The sequence below is a fragment of the Herpailurus yagouaroundi genome, unplaced genomic scaffold (assembly GCF_014898765.1).
Source record: "Herpailurus yagouaroundi ecotype Mexico unplaced genomic scaffold, PumYag 163, whole genome shotgun sequence".
NCBI classification, from domain to species: Eukaryota; Metazoa; Chordata; class Mammalia; order Carnivora; family Felidae; genus Herpailurus; species Herpailurus yagouaroundi.
This window is the reverse complement of record NW_024412404.1, coordinates 63,667,560-63,683,839: the sequence shown is the minus strand read 5'-3', so window position 1 is coordinate 63,683,839 and position 16,280 is coordinate 63,667,560. Positions and strand designations below refer to the sequence as shown.

Sequence of the window (16,280 nt, the reverse complement as noted above, 5' to 3'; positions counted from 1 at the left end):
CCCCAGGAGTCGTCCTAAAAAGCATGGCAGCCCCAGACGCCTCTCGTGCAGACACTGGGCGAAGCTGGGCACGCATCTGCCTCTTTTACGTGTTCGGACAATCCTACGGGGACAGGCAGCGTCCTTCTGGTACAGGTGAGCAATCCGAGGCAGGCAGAGGTGGAATCAATGGACCAAGCAAGCGCCCCAGGCTGGTAAGAGGCAGGCCGGCCAGCATTCACGCCTCGACCATGCCACCGAAGTGACCCAGGGCCAAACTCCTTCAGCTCACGGATGCTCTGGGTCGGCAATACACAAACGTCCAAACTCGTTTTGAGACTCGTCCGTCCCTTTCTTCGTCTCTGGGACTGGAACTCAGGACATCAGGCGAGGAGGAGGAGGAGGGGAACAGCTGTCTAACTCAAGCGGGGTCATCACAGAGCCAAGAGTGGGCGGGTCCTGGAAGTCTCCAGGGCACTTAGGAGACAGAAGCCACACAAACACGGCTTGAGACACAGCCAGCTGAGGAGCGCATGGGTCGCTTAGTCAGTGAAGCGTCCGACTTCGGCTCAGGTCGTGATCTCACGGACCGTGGGCTCAAGCCCCGTGTCAGGCTCCATGCTGACAGCTCGGACCCTGGAGCCTGCTTCAGATTCTGTGTCTCCCTGTCTCCCTGCCCCTCCCCTGCCCGTGCTCTGCCTCTCATTCTCTCTCTCAAAAATAAAACAAACAAAAAAGACAGGGCCAGCTCTCACTGGCGAGAGCAACAAACTGGGGTTCAGAGACTACAAGCAGCTTGTCCCGGGTCCCCCAGCGCCGGAACCAGACCCTCCTTCCCTCTGCATATCTACTCATCCTTCACTGCCTGGAGGCCTCCAGTGGGCAGCTGGGCAGGGCAGGGCAAGGCAGGAAGGGTGACGTACTTGCTTCGGGGGCAAAATCTGAAGTGGCACCATAAACCCAGGAATCGAGGTAAAATAATATCCAAATGCAACATTGAAAACATTTTTTTACATTCAAAGTTAAGGCACGATGTCGAAAACACCAAACCTTTAAATAATACCAGGATGGGTGACGGTGGGGTGACAACTCATGGTGGAGCCTGGGACCGCGGGAGAACTCAGTCGGAATGATCTTGTCTTCATTTACTATTTCGTTCGGCATGGATTGCCTGCATTAATTTTGATATTTTGGGGGCGCCTGGGTGGCTCAGTTGGTTAAGCATCCGACTCAGGCTCAGGTCACGATCTCGCAGTTCATGAGTTTGAGCCCCGTGTCAGGCTCTGTGCAGACAGCACAGAGCCTGGATGGGATTCTCTCTCTCTGTCTCTGTCTCTGTCTCCCTTTCTCTCTGCCCCTTCCCCACTCTCTCTGTGTCTCAAAACAAATAAACAAACAACACAAAATTTTTTTGATATTTTTGAATAATTGAAATACTATTTATCCCGACTGAGCTGCTCATGCCTGGGGCAGGTGCGTCGCCTGCCTGACCCTACTTCCAGCCCTGCTGCGTTGGAGTCGCCCTCACTTTAGAGATCTCAGCGGAGCCAGCTGGTTCCGACTCACGGTCCTCCTGCCGGCAGAAGGCCGACCCCCACGTCCACGCGGGGAAACACAAGCACATGGGGAAACAGGACAAGACAGGAGGGGACAAAGTCACACCGCTGCCAACTTGGGTAGTTACTGTGAACACGGAGAGTGAACTTCTCTCGCCAGGCTGACAGATTGCAAAACAATACTGCGTCGAGCTGTCTTTCAAGATGACCTAATTTCCCCAAAATAGAAGACACAATTGGAAACAAAGGGAAGCAAGGCAAAGGCGGGTGAGGCTCATGTTAAAAAAATAAGCAAAGTACCAATGCCATGCTTCGTCACCTCCTGTGCCCTCGCGGGATGCTTCCGTGTGAAAAGCCACGCATCTGCTGGAGTGCCGTCTCTGGATTAAATAGCTACACCACACGCCGCTGGTTATGTGGCCCACTGCCCAGAGCCCCTCCTAGACGGTGGAGGCTGGCTGCCCAGACGTTGGCCCCTGTGCCAGGGCCCGGGGGTGGGGGGGCAGCAGGCTAAGCAAGGCGCGGTCAGCGTCACCGGCCTCTCTTTGGGGCTCAACACTGAGCACACGGCTGCGTGTGACGTGAGCAAAAGATGCACAGAGCTCACGAGGAACATGGTCAGGGGTAAACACTGAACGGCTAGACCCCAGATGAGTGTCCCCGGTGTCTCTCTTACCTGCACCCCCCTCCATGTGCCTCCCTCTCTCCCTCCCCCCACCCCCCAAATCTCTGTCTATCCAACAGAGTCACAATTCACAGGACATTGACAAAAACTCGAATCGCACGAGGCGAGGCGTCACGGACGCACCTTCGTGGTTTTTGCGGAGAGCTGGGGGAATCGGCTTGCTCCCGTGGGGACCATCACAGTTGGTTAAAGCCGTGCTAGTTGGCTGCTGCCGTTGCCAGGTCCACAGAGGCGATTCACCCAGAACGGCAGTAGCTGGGTGATGCCCAGGAGAGGCTGGGGCACGGGTCGAACCGAAGCCCGTGGCCCCTCAAGCGGCCCCACGGCTGTTTAAGTCATGCCACGAGGGTGGTTCGCAAGAGGGATGTTTCCTTCACCCGCGAGATGCACGAGGTTGCCGAGGCCCGTTAGAAGCGGGGGGGGGGGGGGTCCACCGCTTTCCACACAGAACTGTCACCCTGCCGCCCGCTCGGGCCCTGGTCTTCCACATCAGGGAGACCGCCGTGTCCCTATCACGCTAGATTTTGGGACTCGGCACTCAGAGTGTCTGCGCTGGAAGGGGCCTCCGGGAACCTCTCGCTCGACCGTCTCATCTTACGAATGAGCAGCGAAGGGTGTGCGTGGGCCTCGCAGGAGAAGCCAGGCGTCCAGAAACCCCTCTGGGACAGTGTGGCGACCCACGCGAGTGTATGCGGTCTTTGGGAAGATGTGCCCTGCAATGCGGGGCCGCGTTTCCCAGGCCCCGACCCCATGACAAGAACAGCAAGGAACCTCCGAACTCACGTTGAACTCCTCCCGAAAGCGCTTGCAGTCATCCGCCGACCGGACGCGGATCTCCTCCTCCAGGTGCGCCACGGGGATGGGGAAGTACTTCTTGGGCCCGGAGGGGGACCTGCTGAGAAGCATCACTCTTTGCTGCTCTGTGGGACCAGAAGACACATGGGGGCCACTCAGCCAGGTTTCCGGATGGCTGACTCATGAACCGGACGGACCGACGGCACCCCGGAGGAATGACACAGTCGGAGGGTGGACGGTGCTCTCCGATCACGAAGCCGGGGCCGAGCAGGGCCCCACGCAGCTGAGCGCAGAGGTCTGCCCCCTGCGATAACATCCACACCAGAGGGGCGTCCCTCTGGCCGGTGTGACCTGCTCTCACCAACCACAGTCACCTCATCTTCCAGCTCAGCCCCCAGCCCCCGCTCCCTCCACCAAGGATCCGGGCACTCTCACACTCCAACTCACTTTTCCAGGCTTGAAATAGGGAGAAACAATTGTACGTTAATCAATACGGAAGAGTAACTTTGGTTCAGGTGGGAAAGACAGGGAATCGGTTAGGATATGCGTCTCCCTCAGCCCTGTCTTCCTTGTGACAAATAGTCCGCTTGCTGAAACACCACAAGCTCCAGAAGTAGTAAGAGAAACCCTCCTGGGGGCTCCTGGGTGGCTCAGTCAGTTAAGCATCTGACTTTGACTCAGGTCATGATCTCGTGGTTCGTGGGTTCGAGCCCCGCGTCGGGCTCTGTGCTGACGGCTCAGAGCCTGGAGCCTGCTTCGGATTCTGGATTTCCCTCTCTCTCTGCCCCTCCCCCCCTCAAATAAATAAATGTTTAAAGAGAGAGAGAGAGAGAGAGAGAGACCATCCCTGCTTTGCGGGGAGTGGGCAGGGAGGCACTGACAACGAGGAGGGGCCTCAGGAGAGATCCTTCCATCAACTCAGAGTGAGACAAAAGGAGAGATTGCTGGCAGGGGCTTCTCTTCCTGCAACGTGACTGATACTCTTGACAAAGTCCACATGAACACTCTGCTGTCACTCCTGCAAAGGGCCTGTCCCCACCTGCAGAGCCTTTCTGAAGCCCAGCCAAGAACTCCTCGCAGGGCTCGCTCCTCTGAGAGCAGACGCGTCAGAGTGAGTCTGGCTGGGCCTCTGGGCCTCGCCAGCCACACCTTCTTCCCTCCCTTTCAGGGCTGTTGAAACGTGCAGGGAGCGAGCTGGGGCAGGAAGGAGGCGCCCGCAGGCCACAGCAGCACCGAACGAGGTTCTTGGTGACGTTCAGGTCCCTCCAGCACCCCAGGACTGCCCTGCAGCCCCTTGCTAGGTCTTTTGGGGCTGACGTTCTTTTTTATTATCTGGGGGCCGATTCTGCAATTCTGTTTGAAGGCTGACGGTATGTCTGCTCCCCCAAACCATGGAACTATTAGGTAGCAAGCTGACTAGAGGAAGTTACAGTCACTGGTGTGAACCAATCATTCTGAAAGTCTCTGCCTCACAGAACTTTCTCAGCCACCTGCACTGTGGGCAAAAGAAACAGTGTGCCTTGTAAGTAGCATTGAGGCACAGAACTGAGCCCAGAGCCCGAAAGACAAGGCTGGGAATGCCCTCCACGGGGACCATCCCTGCCTCACACGTTGGCAGATCAGCTCTCTTCCGGCGTCAAGATCCGAAAACGGTGCGAATTTCAGGGGAGCCCTTTAGAGCATGAACCAGGCTGTCTCATCCTAGGGTGATTTTAAAGGGCTTCCTGAAAACTGTCACACGTCAAAACCCTGTCAACAGGACAGGATGTGAACAGCGTTTCCAACAAAGCCACAAACGGAAAGTCTCCAATGTCTGTTTCATCGCCGAGGGAAAGGAGAAAAGTTTTGAAATGGTAACATTCTACCATCGCAAACGCCAGCATTACACCAGGTAAAGGGAGACCCAAGTCTCAAAGGCGAAGCGAAGGGGTTTAATGTTGCAAATAAGAGGCGGACGACAGCCCCCAGCAAACCCTCCCGGCAGGCCGCCCCCCCCCCCCCCGCCCCCGCCGGCCCCCCGGCCCCGCAGGGTACCTTGTTCTTCCAGGATTCCGTTGGGCACCTTCTTGTCATTGGCGCTGACCACGGCTTTCCTCTGCTTCCTGAACCTTCGAGACACAGACTGGTTAGCCTCGGGCACAGGGAAGGTCCCCGGGACGCAGGGCTCTTGCGCAAGGATACCCACCAGGTGAGCCTGGAGAAGCTCTTCCTGCCGCTCATGGCTGGACCCTGCCACGCCGGCCCCGGGTCGCCAGCCCCGCTCGTCCCCGGCCCCTCCGGTCCCCAGCCCTGCCGCCCTCTGCCTGGGCCCACACCCGCAGTGCGGCCAGGAGGAGATCATTTCCTCATCAGAGCTGGTCGGGGCAAGTCCGCCCGCGCCCCGGGGACACTCCTACCTGAAGAAGTAGGCGGCGAGGAGGAGGGAGACGACTAACAGCAGCAGAGGCAGCAGCAGCCAGGCCAGCAGGGGCTGGGACGCACGGGGGTCCGGAGGGCCTGCGGGCAGAGCCGGTCCCCATCACGATGGGACTCAGACGAAGGGAAAAAGGGGGTTTGGGCGAGGAAGGAGCCCCAGCACCAGACCACGCTTCCCCGTCGGCAAAGCAGGCCACCGCCCGGTGCCTTGTGCTCTCACCACTGATGAGACGAGACACGGGGGACAGAGCGTGAACTGAGGGGCCGGTGACTTTGACCCTGGTGAGGGCTGAGGGGCAGTGAAGGCGCGACAGGGAGCTCCCCGCCCCCCTCAAGGAACCTGTTTCCCCGGGGTCCGGGGCACCAGGGAGGTGGAAGAGGGTGGAGGGTCAGATGCCCTGCTGATGTGGGGACAGTGTGGGGAGCTGCCAGGGCCAGGCAGGAGCTCAGGGCAATGGGGGTGCAGCCTGGCCCATGGGCTGGGTGGAGGTCTGTGGCCAGGCCACGACCAAGTCCCCTGAAGCTTCGAGCTCCCGATCCTACGGGTCCAGGCTGACTTTCCTCATTCAGAAGGACCCACATCCCTGGACCAGGGGCAGCTGCCTTGGGCTGCCCAGGACCTGCCCAGTAAGCCCAGATTCTGAGGGGGCTCTGACAGGCTGGCTGTTCTGACTTAGCCCCTGCCTCCCCAGACTCCCACTCACCAAAATGTCCCCACTCCCAGGGAGATCTAGAATGCCCCCTCCTCCAGGAAGCCCGCTTGGCTCCCCTTCTGTGGATCCCAGAGAGTCTCTGTATGCCTCCAAGCACAGACCCTACTCTCTCGGAATGAACAGACCCTGGGGGCGACCGCCTTCCCTCTGAGTCCGTGGATGTTCCTCAAAGACAACAATGGTCCTCCCATAGCTTTGTGTCCTCCCATAGCTGAGCCCAGTGGGGGTACCGCGGTCCTGCAGCTTCCCTCCCCTGGCACCCCGTCCTCGTGTATCCTAAAGGTCCCTCCCCACCCCCATCCAGGTTGTAAGCAACTCCCCCCTCCGGGGCCTCACACTGGCTCTGGCACCCGTCAGTGGCCAAGGCACGTATTTCTAATAAATGCCAGTTTTTACTGATTCGAGTGACCGTCTGATGTAGAGGTACACTGACTGAGAGACACCTGGTCTGTGATGAGGTGGCCCCGGATGTCAGAAGCCTGGCCAAACAAGACGCCCTCCTTCCAGGCTGAGCCAATGCCTCTCCCATCTGGCCAGGGACCTCCCAAGTCAAGTTGTAGGGCAAAGCCAGGGCGACACCAGGCAGAGCCTCTAAGAGCGTGTGCCCCAGTCCCTCTTCCCTGGCCCTACCTGCTGCAGAGCTCCCCTGGGGAGCTGACCCGGCTGCGGGGGGGGGGGGGGGTGGGGGGGGGAGCTTCCACACTCGCCCACCCATGGAGGCCCCGCCCTGCTCTGCCAGGCCCTTGCAGCAAACTCAAGCCCGGGCTGATGGGGAGATGCCTGACCCCGGGGGGCGGCGGGGGCCTGGGTGTTCCACTCCCCGACTGGGGTCCATCCCTGCCCTGCCAAATGCAACCACAGGGCACAGGCGGGTGCCCTTCTCTCGTCCCCCACTTCTGCATTTGCGCAGACCTCGGCTGCCCCAGGCCAGCGTCCATCTTGGCAGTGACCGAGTGGTGAGCAGCCCGGTCCGAGGGCTGGCTGCTCCTGGCTGAGGGTGTGGGCACTACCTGGAGCCTTGACGGGCACCTGGGCCACAGACAGCCCATCTCTGGGGGGCCTCATCAGGAGGCTCCAGGGTCCAGCCTCCGGGCTCAGAGGCTACAGTTACAGATGTGGGCTTTCCACAGCGTGCTCTTGAGGACCAGGCTGAATGACCTGAGGCCCCAGCGCAAGGCTGTGTGCATGGGCAGAATCGGGACAAATGTCAGCAGCTGCCTCTGTTCTCGGGGTGCGAGGGGGGAGGGGGCAGAGAACAGGTAAGATCACTCAGGGGCCGGCAGGCCTGGTGGGGCTGGGAGAACTGGGGAGTCCGTGCCCCGTCTGCAGGGGCGGCCCCACTGAGGTCAAGCGGAAGGTGGGCCCCCACACCGACCAGTTCTCCCGGCTTTGCCAAAAAGAAGAAACTCGTAGCTATTGTAAAACTTATCTGATTTTTAAATTCTGATAAATAATTCAACCTAAATGCCATTTTGTGAAACAAAATGGTCCAGAAAAAAAGCTCTGCGGGCTGGGCCGTGTCCCCTGGGCCAAATGGAGTGTGAAAACACAGCAACAGCAACAAAAACGGACGCCGTCCTCTATGGGGCCAGCTCCGTGGCTCGGCCTTCTCGCGCGGTCGTGTCTTGGCGAGCCTCTGGGTCAGCACACGCCGGCCTCTTCATCCTGCTTAACGGCTGCTTAGACTTCCACTTTCTGAACAACCCGAGATTTCGACGGACATTTAGGTTCTTTCCAGCTTTTTTTTTTTTTTTTTTCTCTTACTTACGATTTTACATCGTGTATCTTTCTCCCTGGGTATCTTAAAAGTGCTTCCGTAGAAAGCTCCAGAAGGACACTTTGTGCGTCAGTGTGCACACACATTAAATCGTCATAGAAACTGCCAAGTTGCCCCCTGCAAAGTTTCCAGCGTCCGTGCTTACCTAGACTGGATGATGGAGCTGATCCCCCCTGGCTGTGAGCAATCCTTTTAAATTTTGCCAAACAGCTAAATAAAATAATACCACTGCAACCTGCCTTTCCCTACTTACTACAGAGTAAAGCATCATTTCGTGATTAATAAAACAATCAACTGGATATTTGCACGTTGCTTGGTCATATATGCTTGCTTTGCCACTTTCCTACTGGGATGTCTTTTTCTTCTATTAATTTCTTCCTATTAATTTCTTTCTATTAATTTTTAGGAAGCCTTCCTGTAATATGGACAACAGCATTTAATTGTACTCTTTGTGAGTATCTACCTTCAACTCCTGCGTAAAGGAATGTCTCTTGATGATTATTTGATACATTTTGTTCAAGGAACAAACAGGGCTTCCGGTTATTGGCACATTGTGGCAATGTGCTGTGATCCCACCAGATGATCCTTCTTTCAGGGAAAAAGTTCCAAAGGGCACTTCCCACGGGTCAGGCTCCCGTCTGGAATTCTAGGCCAAGGGAGCCCATGCACCTGCTGTCACCGAGACCTTGAACTGGAGCCAGCGTGGACTTGCCTCCTGGTTGTGTGACCAGCAGCCACTGCCAAAGCCGTGAAGCCCCGGGCAGAAACTGTAACAAGCCGTGAGGGACACATCTGTTCTCAGGGGCACGAGGTCGCTTCCCTGTCCCCGAAAGGAGCGCCTGACACCCACAGCCACCTTACTGGCCAACCGTTTTCTTTCCAAGTGAAGCGAAGAGGCCCAGGGGTGAGGCTGAGTCACCCTGACGGTGCCCTGGGTGCCAGCTGCGGAAACGCCCACGCAGCTCTCTTCTGGCTTCTCCGCTTTAGGGCAAACGATGCTCTGCCCGGCAGAATGGGGACACACTGTCCTCGGGGCAGGTCTGCAGGGTCCCGGGCTGTGGAACAGCACCAGGGACCCAGCACCCGGGGGCCCTGCTTGAGATGAGGACAGTGACACGGGGCACCTGGGTGGCTCAGTCGGTGAAGCATCCAGCTTCGGCTCAGGTCATGATCTCACGGTTTGTGAGTTCGAGCCCCGCACGGGGCTCTGTGCTGGCGGCTCGGAGCCTGGAGCCTGCTTGGGATTCTGGGTCTCCCTCTCTCTCTCTGCCCCTCCCCCGCTTGCCCTCTGTGTGTGTCTCTCTCTTTCTCAAAAATAAATAAATATTTTTAAAAATGTGAAAAAACGTACATGAGGATAATAACAAATGCAGCTTCTATCTGCTAGGGACTCCTGTCTTTCCTGTTTTGCAGTTCTGGATTTCTCCGGCTGGCAATGTGAGGACAGGGCTGCTCCGGCCGTCCTCTCTGGGGTCTTGCACCAGTGACTTGAGCCCTACTTCGTCCTTCTCTTGGGGGCCAAGGGTGCATTTGTAGGTCACGGGTCTGGGCTCAGAAAATCACGTAAGGCCCTTGAGCTGCATGGGGGTTGAGTCGCTGATCCCAGCCCGAATGGGGCACTTCTAATTATCTCACTCAAGCTTTTTCTTCTGGAAGGAAGTTGGTAATTTTTGTTTACCCAGCGCCTTGTGATAATCAAGTGTGATGCTGAATGCCAACCTAGCTGAGCCACGGGGTTTCAGATACGTGGTCCAACGCTGCTGTTCTGGGTGTTTCTATGAGGGTGCTGTTAGGATGAGAGTCAGCATTTAGATTGGTGGTCTCTGAAGAGATTACATGCCTCCCCACGCTCCACTGTGGGTGGGCCTCACCCAATCAGTCGAAGGCCTGCAGAGACCAAAAAGGCTGGGCCTTTTGTGAGTAACAGGGAATCCTTCCTCCCTCACTGCCTTCCAACTGGGACATCACTCATTCCGGTTCTGCAGCGGCAGCCTGCCAGCCTTTGAGCTCAAACCGGCTCCCTGGCCCTGCGGATTTTGGACTCAACAACCCTAACAGTCCTGTGACCCTGTTCCTTATAATAAATATAAATACACACGTAGATACAGATACAGATATAAATGAAAGTATAAGCACATGTCTTACTGATTCTGTTTCTCTGGAGAACACTAACCGATACACCAAGTGATGCCTTATCCGAGATGCCTTGAGTTTGGGAGTCTTGGGGGATGGACAGGGAAGGGACAGGGCAGGCGTGTAGGGACTGGCAACAGGCCGTGATACAGACTCAAGGGACCAGGCCTTGCTGGTTACGGGCTCCTACTAAGCCGGCCAGGGGACAGAGCTGGCAGCCACAGACGGCCTCTGGTCTCCCAGGGAGGTGTGTGGGGTTGCCCAGGGAGTCCGGGCCTAGTCCTTGGGGACCCTGAACTCATCAGTTGGGCACACATCCAAGAAAGAGATATCAAGGGACATTGAAAGGCCGCGTTTCCGGGCTGTAAGCGACTGGCGGGGTGACGGGCCTCCCCCGACACGTTGTCCAGCCGTCCACAGCAGTGGCCCACGTGGACGAGCCTCTGTACCCAGCTCGGTGGTCTCGTTAACGCTCACAGTGTTGCCGAAAGGAGGCACTGTTATTACCTCCGACTCACAGATGGGGATACTGAGGCCCAAAGAGGTTCAGGAACTTACTCCAGGTCACCTGGCCAGGTCAGCGGGAGCCGAACAAGGGTCACGTGATTCAAGAGCCCCTGCTCTCTCTGCCGCGTCTCCTCCCCTTCCCGTCAGCTTCGCACGGCCTTTAGTTCAACTCCGTGACGCCAAATCTACATTCTACAGAACCCACCCGTTTTAAGCAGAAGATCCAATGATTTTTAGGTAATTCCTAGTTGTGCCACTGCCACCACAATCCAGTTTTAGAATCTTCCCGTCCACCTTTCGTCCACCTGAGGTCACCTGGCCTTTGCCGCCGGGGGCGGCCGCCCCCCCCCCGCCCCCACCAGCCCGGCCAAGCGCTCAGGTACCTTCTCCTCTGTCAACCCCGACTATTCCGGGCATTTCCTATCAAGGGAGATCACACAACACGTGGTCTCGTGTCTGGCTTCTACCACTGAGGCAGGAGCGTGGAGCGGTGACCCCCACGTATCTGCCACCGACTTTCTGATGGGGACCAGGCCGCTGGGTTGGCCTATGGCCCCGCCTACCTCCTGCTCCCCAGGGGCTCTTTCTCAAGCGGCTCCCCGAAGGAGGGTTGCTTCCCTCAGAAGGACTTCAACATGCATCTCTAGACACGCGTGGACTCTTCTTTTAAAAACGTGACTCCTGGGGCGCCTGGGTGGCGCGGTCGGTTGAGCGTCCGACTTCAGCCAGGTCACGATCTCACGGTCCGTGAGTTCAAGCCCCGCGTCGGGCTCTGGGCTGATGGCTCAGAGCCTGGAGCCTGTTTCCGATTCTGTGTCTCCCTCTCTCTCTCTGCCCCTCCCCTGTTCATGCTCTGTCTCTCTGTCCCAAAAATAAATAAACGTTGAAAAAAAAAAAAAAATAAATAAATAAATAAAAACGTGACTCCAGCCACGGTACCGACATCATGCCTGAAAGGACTCACACTGATTTCTTGACTGGATCAACTGCCATGTCAGTGCCTAACTATCCCCTAGGCACTCGTCCACGTCCACATTTGTTGAGGATCGCTTGAATCGGCTCCCCACGGCGGGGTCGGGGCTGCGAACCCCTGCTCCCCCGCTTCCCGCCGAAGCCGATTCCAACTCTGAGCACGGGGTTGTGCTTGCCGCCCCCCGAATGCTAAGCTTTGTTCTGGTCAAATTCCCAACAACTGGCTCGTGCGGCCAGCCTGCTTTTGAGAGGCGTTCCGTGTTCGATGCTCCTTCTCCCTCCCCCAGCGGGGTCATCACCCCCGGTCTTGTCTTGAGACCCTACCAGGAGGGTGGGGGATGGCAAGGGCAGGTGAGCGGCAGGCAGCTGGGTCCTCACCTGCGGTCGTAGAGGTCAAGTTGCTCTCCGCTGGGGTGGTCTCGTTGCCCTTGAGAGCCTTGGCGAAAGGCAGGCTAACACCTGCCAGGAGGAGCAGACAGAAGGGCTCCATGGCGAACCTGCAGGAAGCAGGGACAGGCTCAGAGTGCTCCCTGCCATGCGCCTGGGGCTGCCCGTCCTCCCCCCTGCCCCAGCCCAGGAGGGAACCTCGCGTAAAACAGGGCGGCGGTGGGGGCGGGGGGAGGGGAGGCGAACAAGGATGTGGAGGAACCGGGAGAGGAAAAACCCTGAGCACACAAACAAGGAGATCTAAGATTTGAGCGGCAGCCTCACGGACACTCAGAGAGGCCCTTGACCCGTTGCTTCTAGGTCGTCGCACGGTCAGGGCACCTGGGTGGCTCTGGTTCTTGATTCTGGCTCAGGTCACGATCTCTCGGTTTGCGGGTTCGAGCCCCGCGTCGGGCTGTGCGCTGACAGCTCGGAGCCTGGAGCCTGCTTCGGATTCTGTGTCTCCCTCTCTCTCTGCACTTCCTCCCTCTCCCCCTCCGACCCCCTCAAAATAAAGAAACTTGAAAGAATAAATTGCCACACGGCAATGATTTGTTCAACATTTGGGGAACGTGGGAACATTCTCTCGTGTCTGCTGTGACACAGGTTAGGGTTTCCATTTGCACCATGAGAGCCCAGAGAAAAGCAGCCCCTGGGGAACAATCTTGGGCTCAGGAGTTAGGCTACCCGGCATGTGGTCACAGGGCCAGGGGCATGGGGTTGGGGGTCCAGCCCACCCGCACAGGGTCCACCTCTGCTGTCCCCCTGGCCCCAGCCCACACCACCGGCCCTCGTTCTGAGTGCCGACCCTCACTGCCTCCCACCTGAGCCTCGGGGCCGGGGGGAGGGCAGGACCCGGGCCCATGTGTCCCATACTCCGGAGCCCGATGAGCCTTTCTTTTTTAAAAAAAAATTTTTTTTTCAACGTTTATTTATTTTTGGGACAGAGAGAGACAGAGCATGAACGGGGGAGGGGCAGAGAGAGAGGGAGACACAGAATCGGAAACAGGCTCCAGGCTCTGAGCCATCAGCCCAGAGCCCGACGCGGGGCTCGAACTCACGGACCGCGAGATCGTGACCTGGCTGAAGTCAGACGCTTAACCGACTGGGCCACCCAGGCGCCCCCGGATGAGCCTTTCAAAGGCCAGCCAAGTCCTCCCATCCTGAGGAGTCAACCACGAGATTGGAGATGGGCAGGCCGGCCTAGTCAGTGTTCTTCTGAGCCTCGCACTTGGCCTGTTCTCCGGAACTTCCCCCGTGGCTCTGGGGTGAAGGCCTTGCCCCTGACTGTCCTCCTGTCTGCGCTCCCAGGTGAGGCGCAGGGAGGCTCCCTCCCCACCCAGGAGGGGCCACCTTTAGTTAGCTCATCTCTGAGGAGCCTCTTGGGAATGGAGGGAAGTCTTTACCGGTGGGTGGGGACATGCACGGAGCAAACCCAGGTTGCCATGTGGCTCAACATGGGAAAAAGCAATCTTTCACCCAGGAGACGTGCAGGGCCACCACGGATCCCTGCCTGGTGCTCCAATTTTGCCAAAATACCTTAGGTCCTCGGAAAATGTGGCAAGGACCTCTCAAGGGTATGGGAGAGTCACCTCAGGGCAAGGCGTGCGGCTGTCTGGGCCCAGTGAGATCTGGTGGTGACCGCGAGTGTGGGCTCCCTCCCTCCTGACGCCCCCCTCCGTGGTCCCCTGGGGTGCCTGTCCCCTCAGACGGCACTTTCCTGCAAAAAGCCTCCCCGGGGCACGTGGATGGACCGAGGCCCAGAAACACTGGTTCCTTGTAATTAGAGGAGACGCTTGAATGAACGCAAAAAGTCTAATCGCATTTCAGCAATCACCACTGCTGAAATGGAACCATTCTGAGCAGACAATTATCCTAGAGCAACCATCATGGCCACAATCACTGCTTCGAACCTCTTTCCTCTTGTTTATTTCCCAAATACATTTTAGATTCTTAAAGTGAGCCACACACACGCGCGCGCACACACACAATAGCTTGTATCCCGTGAGCACCTACCAGTGCTGGGCCCTTCCTGTGGACACTGCCCCACGACAACCCTCCAGGACTCAGGAACAAGCCCAAAGCGGGGGCAGAGGGGATGGAAGAGGCGTGAATGGAACCCAGGACCACCCGAGACAAAAGCTCTCAAGCCCTGACGGTCAGCTCTGCATAGGCTGCACCAGACAGAATCTGTTCTTGAATGACGCTTTTACACAGTTGAATACACTGCAGAGTAAGTGATTAGGAAGTATTAAGTGGTTTAATACAACTCAGAAATGCACCCTTCCTAGTTGAAGCATTTGTCTTGTTATATGCATTCATTCAAGACCCTCCTCTCCAAATGCTCAATGACCTAAGAGAAAGTTGACACTTTCAGGCCGACAAAGGCCATCTCATCACCCATCAGACACCCAGGGGGATGGGTAGTGGCCCCTGGAGCAGCAGGTGATTTGCCCGCTGTGGCCAGCAGAGGGCACTAGACTTTGCAGAATTCAAACCCCCTTGAGTCCCTTTATTGCGATACTTCTACTGCCAAGCCAATGACAACTTTCCTGTCCCTGGCGATTCACCCTCGGAGGGTTTGTGCAAGCTACCAATAAGCACAGACACGAATCGGCACAAAATAGTCCTTGAAGTAGTTTAAACCCGTGGTGAATTTTAAGGACTTGTATTGAACCTACCGCATGTTAAGTACTGTGGGCATACAACACGTTGCGTCTCAGAACAGAGATCATCAAAACAGTTTCCAACAAAGCAGCTTTTGTGTTTATTCTTATCAAAAGTCAGCCAGCTATCAGTTTGGTTAGCATTGTTTTCTTATTCCACTTGATGCTTTTTTAATACTCTGCTGGGCCGCTCTGGTGCAGGCCGACTGTCGGGTCCCGGAGCCGCGAAACTAAATACGATGCTCGTCCTGCCCCAACGCAGATTTGTGGAGCTGGAAGGACGAGTGGAAACACAGCATCCCCTAGGACCCCCTGTCCGGAGATGAGTGTCCACAGTGCCAAGGAAGGAAGGTGAGTTAGTGATGATTCACTCCCCCCGGGACCGAATCGAGAAGGCCCTTGAAAGTCGCGTTAAAGAGTTTGGTTTGGTGTTACAGGCTCATTTTCCACAAGCAACCTACACTATAAGAGCCACTCAGAGGTATTATAATAAGATGCCAATTCCTGAGCCCAACTCCAGATGCATGAAATCCAAATATATGGAGAGTGAAGGGTGTGGTATAGACAACCTTGGCTGTGAGCAGCGAGCGGCCACTGAAGTTTCCAGAGAGAGTGCCGGAAGCCGGTCACAAGTCACAAGAGGCACGGCGTCAGCCTTTGCCGCCCCAGAGTGGTTGGGGGCATGGGCATCCCCTGGGAGCATACTAGGGATGCTGCATCTCAAGACACAGCGGGACCTCCTCCTACGCAAGATCTCCAGGCGGCTCCCATGCACCTCAAATATGAGACGTGCTGGTTACACAGCAGAGTAGGAAGGTCTGGACTAAGCCAGGACAATGGGAATGGCAAGGAGGGAGGGATTTGAAAGGGGCTTCAGAGGTAGAATCTGCGTGAATGGTAGTTAGCTGGACACGGTGTTGACTGAGGCACCAAGGCACTGGGATTTCCATCTTGGGAGATGGAATGCGACGGGGCATCCTTCATTAGCTGAGATCTGGAGACTGGGGTCCCCAGTCTGGGGATGGAGTGGATTTTGGCTTGGAGTATAAAGCAATAATACAAGCTACCATTTACTGAACTCCCCAGAAGTGTGATAAGCTATCTGAACTCCTGGGATAAGTTATCCTCACCGTCCCTCACCGCAATCCTATGAGAGATGCCCTGCTGTCTCCGGAGATGGCCTGTTGACTCTCCAGGTCCCGAGAGCATTCTAGCAGAGCGCCAACAGGAACTGTGTCGAGGACCTGGGACTTGGCTGGATGGGAGTGAGGGCTGAAGCTTCAGTGTGTGGGTGAGTTCACTCTGGGGGTGTGTAGAGGGGCAGAGGCCAGGCCTCCGTGCCCAGCCAAAAGAGGCCACTACCCTTGGGGACAGGAGTAGAGGAGTTGGGCTGTGCGTCTGGCAAATGGCGGCCAGGGAACAAGAGGAGGACATGAGGCAGGTGCAGGTGGAGACCCCAAGGCAGGAGAGGGATTCTTCTGACCCGTCTACATCCCCCAGCCCTTGCTCACATGCTTCCCCTCACCGGATGACCCCTGTCCCCTCTGCCTTGATCCCACCAACCTTTGAGGTCCAGCAAGCCAGAGACACTCTCTCTTCCTGGGATCAGACCGCCCGGAATTGTTCAGAGTCATTTGGGCACTGGGTCTCCCAACC

At 56.9% G+C, this 16,280-nt stretch overlaps 1 protein-coding gene across 3 annotated transcripts in view; it reads right to left on the bottom strand.

The window, feature by feature from the left end:
* Positions 1-16,280, bottom strand: part of PTPRE (protein tyrosine phosphatase receptor type E) — a 94,557-nt gene that overhangs the window by 31,986 nt on the left and 46,291 nt on the right. For 2 of the 3 annotated variants that reach the window (XM_040486784.1, XM_040486783.1), the window contains 4 exons: positions 11,911-12,029; positions 5,412-5,511; positions 5,050-5,123; positions 3,004-3,140 (listed from right to left, as the gene is read on the bottom strand). In XM_040486784.1, coding sequence (XP_040342718.1) covers positions 3,004-3,140; positions 5,050-5,123; positions 5,412-5,511; positions 11,911-12,022 — 423 coding nt within the window. In that variant the 5' untranslated portion in view covers positions 12,023-12,029. Of the gene's footprint in view, positions 1-3,003; positions 3,141-5,049; positions 5,124-5,200; positions 5,332-5,411; positions 5,512-11,910; positions 12,030-16,280 lie in introns of those variants that run through there. The other variant, XM_040486785.1, reaches the window with a different exon arrangement.